Below are 5,156 nucleotides of genomic sequence, written 5' to 3'. Positions count from 1 at the left end.
TGCCAGGAATTATCCTGCATTTGTTAAGAGTTGAGTTAGCTCCTAATGATAGACAGCAGAGCAGTAAATGCAAGTTTGAACCAAATTACAACAGCTTGTTAGGTTGAGAAATGCTTTGTTAGATAGACAAAGCAGCGAACCATTACACGTGCCTCCTCACAGAGGTGTTATGGAAAGCAAGCACACTCTTCCTGGAAGCAACGTGTGTTAGACTCAGTAGGTGAGATACAGCTCAAGAAGTTTGAGGTAGACTGATCTTATCAGTTGAATCCAGTTTTGCAACGTAGACCAGATGACATTCAGATCTCCTTTCTCTTTTCACGGTTGAAAAAGCATATAAACACCTTCTCAAAGATGTAGAAATGGTAAACTCCCTTTCAGACCAGTGCCATCACAGCAAACAGGAAAAAGTAGAAAGCAGTCAAATATTAACTACTGGCATACACAATGTGAACCAGGAACAATTCTTTCTACTTTTTAACTTTAATCTATTAATCTTAGGACCATATAAACCATTTTCAGATGGAAGTGAAATTTTCTTACTGATGGTAACATGAACGGCATCTTCCCCCTCACACAGTATCCTCAGAAAAAAAGCACTCACAGAAGCTCAGGTGAACAATCAGCTTCAAGGGCTTCCTAAGATTCACGAGGATAGCCAGCTAACCAAACCTTGGTGAAAGACACCTTTGATATGGCTAATTCTCTACAGAGGCAATACCTCTGGTATATTAATATTGGAGGGTGAGGGGAATGTGTTGTGCTTTGTGGCTGTGGAAACAAGCAGTCTGAGTTCTACTTGACCAAAGCAGGTATGTCCCTTCATGGCCACGGCCAAGAAGAACATTCCTGTTCCCTCACAGTCACTTGCCAAATCTGTAAAATACAATAGCAACCATTCCAAGCTCTCCTTTTATTTCCTAAGGTTAGACAGCGGACCAACAAGGTCTCACACTGCATCAGCATCATGTTTCTTATGGGTGGCACAGTCTCTATGTCGTGTCAGATTTACTGTTAACACACAATTGACCAGGTCAGGTGGCAGGGAAAGCCGCAGTATACTGAGTTTTGCTGTTACTGGCTCACCCTGCTGAGGATGTGTCCTGGTTTCAGCAGGGATAGAGTTAATTTCCTTCCTAGTAGCTGGTACAGTGCTGTGCTTTGGATTTAGGGTGAGAACAATGTTGATAACACATTGATGTTTTCAGTTGTTGCTAGGTAGTGTTTACACTAGTCAAGGACTTTCCAACTTCCCATGCTCTACCGACTGAGAAGGCTGGAGGAACACAAGAAGCTGGGAGGGGGCACAGCCAGGACAGCTGACCCAAACTGGCCAATGGGATATCCCATACCATGTGACATTCCATACCATGTGACATCATGCTCAGTATAAAAGCTGGGGGAAGAAGAAGGAAGGGGGAATGTTTGGAGTGGTGCTGTTTGTCTTCCCAAGTCACCGTTACGCGTGAGGGAGCCCTGCTTTCCTGGAGATGGCTGAACACCTGCCTGCCCATGGGAAGGAGTGAATTAATTCCTTTGTTTTGCTTTGCTTGCGTGCGTGACTGTTGCTCTACCTATTAAACTGTTTTTATCTCAACCCACGAGTTTTCTCACTTTTACCCTTCCGATTCTCTCCCCCATCCCACTGGTGGGGGGGTGAGCGAGCGGCTGCGTGGTGCTCAGTTGCCAACTGGGGTTAAACCACGACAGGATGTCGGGAGAAGGAAGTTCTTTCCCTCTTCTCCAGGAGGGATGTTGGAAGGGAAGGAGGATTTCAATAGTAAGTAGAGCACTTTTGCTTTAAAACAGGAAGCTTGCTTGTTTCATTTCTCATCAGGGTTCCAGTCTGAAAATACATAGCATGTACAACAGCTGTGGGTAAACCAACTGTCTCCCCAAAAATCACAGTTACATGGAAACGGTATGCTTTCACGTCCCTAACCAGGTAATAGTCTTCCTCCCTCATGCAACTTAATTTTTATCTTTAGTTCCCTGCTCTAACTTCTCTCTCCCTCCCTTGGAAACTCTTATGTAAAAGAAAAACATGGGAGAGGGTGAGGTAAATAGCAGACCTAACTGAATTATCTGTGACCTCAGTCGTTGTGTTTCTTATTCTTTAGATTCCTCTCAAACGTAATCATAACAAGAACAGGGGAGATTCCAGCAAGTCAGCCTCTCTACTGTCATCCACCACAAAGTTTTCTGAATGTATAAGCAACAGCAAACAAACTCCCCACACTGAAAGATGGAAGAAACCATATTAGCAGAAGCAGAATATTCTGATTTTTCTCAACAAGAGAAAAGCAATTTTCATAAGCAATTTTGACACATAATTAGGATTCCTGCCCCAAAGTATATAACAGTGGCAAAATATATAGAAAGTACGCCAGGTACGGAAGACCTGCATACAAAGACAATGAAAGACAAACTTTAAGTGACATGACTAGGAAACAGCAGAATACACAAGCTAATTAATGATAATATAATGAAGATGAGAATATTCTATCCATAAAGGGACAGTCTGCAAAAGCAATTAAGATATTTTGCCAAAAATATATGTATTATGTACCAGGTAAATGATTTAGCAGTTTAAGTCTTCAGTTTCCATATTAAGAAGTTAAGACAGACTTTTCCTGATTTCACGCATTTTCCCTTCTTGACAGAAGGTTTTAAAAAAAAAAAATCACTCCTAGTTCACATATTTCTCAAAACTCCAAAAAAAATTCAAGGCATCATATGGAGATATCTGGTTCTGAGCTGTTGATTTATATTGCAAGTTAGTACATTACAAAAAAAGCCTATGACCAAGGAGTTCATTGCAAAACCCTTCTCGAAAAGAACACTTGACTTCAGACCATGAAGCAAGTAAGCTACTGATAACAAAGAAAAAACAGCCCATTGAAAAACTGTCACAGAATTACTTTTATTCTATGATGATCTTTATAGTCAAGGTTCTAGATCTTCACCCTCCCCCCTCAAATGAACCTTACCAGCAAGGAAAGACCAGTGCATCGAGTTATCCTTCTCAGGCTAAGGGTAGTAACTGATTATACTCCAATGTACGTGAAAGCCCTCAAGCTACACTCTTCCATTACAAATAGCTGCTTTGCACTTAAAACAGACTTTGAGGAACTACAAGTTATTCCAACTTAGCTGATGGACTGTAAAATAATTCTCTCTCTTGTTCGAAGAATTGCTGTGCTTTAAGTGATGTCTACAGACACTTGTCAAAGAGCTCAGGTTGAATTACTCTACTCTGTTTTGCTATCCTATAGCAACAGCCCCCACGCACAACTTAGATTGCCATAAATACAAAACAGCTTATCCTTTTCAGAAAGGGACATGTTCAGAACTACCTTGCATTACAGGTGAGAGGACACACGAAAGCAGCAAGTACAGAGCAAGTGATACAGGTTTATTAATCCATGCATGAAGGTCTACTACTAAAGCTTCTATTTAATGAGAACCACACTAAGCTTTTTCTACAGAAAATAATAATAATTTTCAGAATGTTTAAGAAAGAACAGAACCTTCCTAATACCTGCATGATTATCCAAAGACAGAAGAATAAAGCTTTACCACTTGTTCACAATAATTAACAAAATACTCAAGTACATATTTGTGGTATGATTAAAAAAGTACTAAAGACGTTTACTAGACAATAAATTGTAAATACAGTTGTCAAATTAAGTATTACACTATTTCAACAACTTGCCCTTTCATTTATAAAGTACAGTTGTTTTTTTTTTTTAAATATTAATGTACCAACTTAAAACTTACAGCACTAGCCTGCCAAGTACCAAAAGAACATCTTCACATTCTGTAGTCAAGTAAGGTCGTGCATTAGCAAAGCTTTGGATGGAGATTCGATATACTTCCAAAAAAGGTAAAATATGTTCCGATGCACCCCGACTGCCAGCATACTGAAGTAGTGTCTGAAAGAAAATGAGTTATCATTAGAAGTTCTCATAACACACTTTTGTCTAAAAAACAAATATCAATATGCAATATCAAGCATATACAGTGGAATAATTCTGGAAGTTAGAAGTTTTTACTCTGAAGAAGATTTAAAAATGGTAGCTTTTCTCCTCAACGGAAGCTTTATTTTATTCAAAAATATTTTCATTTATTTTATTATTTTGATAAAGTTATCAGTATTTCTACTGGGGAGCAAGCTAGACGCAATCGGCAGAAATGTGAACTGTTAAATTAAAAATTCAGGGAGCAGTTCTGCACTCAGCTTCTTTTGTACCACTGCCATGGAGACAGAACCACATATGTAACACTGGAATCTTTATTACTAGTGAGAATGCAGAAAAACAGGCAAGAAGGTCAAGATTAAGAACATTATTCCAGCTGTAGTATTTTAAAGATATGCATGAAGCCATTAGAAGGGGATACAAAACCCAGATCAGACCATTAAGTAGTCATTTTTCAAATGGAAAATTACCCTAGATTTTACTACTTGACCATAGCAATCCTGCATTATCCAGGCACAGTACCGAAGAAACAATGTAATATCTAGCCGGTTTTAAGAGAAATCAAAATAAGTTTCAAAAATCAGCACAGAGACGACAGTAATATCTCCCAACCTTTTTAAAACTTCACTACACTACCATGTTATTTTCCTACAGGTTACAAATATTGAGAGCAAGCAGGGCACTGAGCTAAGGATACCTTAGCTCTACTGACAGCTTGCCTCACAAGTAACATCCCTCTCTGCACGCACGCCCTCCTATAGCTCCAGACCAGTTATGTCTGTCTTCTTACCGATTCCAAACCCCCTCTCATGTTGCACCCTCCCTAGACCGAACAAGGTACCAATCTTGATTAAGGCCAGCTGCGAAGAAAACAAAAAACAATGAAGAGGACTGTGCTTTGTGGATCCCTTAGGGCCAAGGCTGTACAGAAAAAAAAGTTCAGAGTGCCCCACCCTATAATTCAACACAAGCCAAATTGTCCTAAGAGGATCATCAGGTCATATCAGGCTTCAAATTACTTCACTTCAAGTTGGGACTCTGACACAAACAATTAACACCTTAAACAAACACATGATCATATCAGATTATGACTGGAAGGAGGACACTACTGAACAGGCCTTACAATGAGCTTCCTAAAACCAAGTGCAGTCGTCATAATGGCCAGAAACTTCTAAG

At 39.6% G+C, this 5,156-nt stretch overlaps 1 protein-coding gene across 1 annotated transcript in view; it reads right to left on the bottom strand.

The window, feature by feature from the left end:
• The window catches only part of RLF (rearranged L-myc fusion), a 73,553-nt gene extending 68,762 nt beyond the window's left edge, over positions 1 to 4,791 (bottom strand). The window contains exons 1-2 of the mRNA XM_009323567.1: positions 4,771 to 4,791; positions 3,781 to 3,935 (exon numbers count right to left, since the gene is read on the bottom strand). Of these exons, the coding sequence (XP_009321842.1) occupies positions 3,781 to 3,935; positions 4,771 to 4,791 (176 nt within the window). The remainder of the gene's footprint in view (positions 1 to 3,780; positions 3,936 to 4,770) is intronic.
• Between the last annotated feature and the right edge of the window lie 365 nt (positions 4,792 to 5,156).

The sequence above is a fragment of the Pygoscelis adeliae genome, unplaced genomic scaffold (assembly GCF_000699105.1).
Source record: "Pygoscelis adeliae isolate BGI_AS28 unplaced genomic scaffold, ASM69910v1 Scaffold355, whole genome shotgun sequence".
Taxonomy (NCBI): Eukaryota; Metazoa; Chordata; class Aves; order Sphenisciformes; family Spheniscidae; genus Pygoscelis; species Pygoscelis adeliae.
This window is presented reverse-complemented; position numbering and strand designations above follow the sequence as displayed.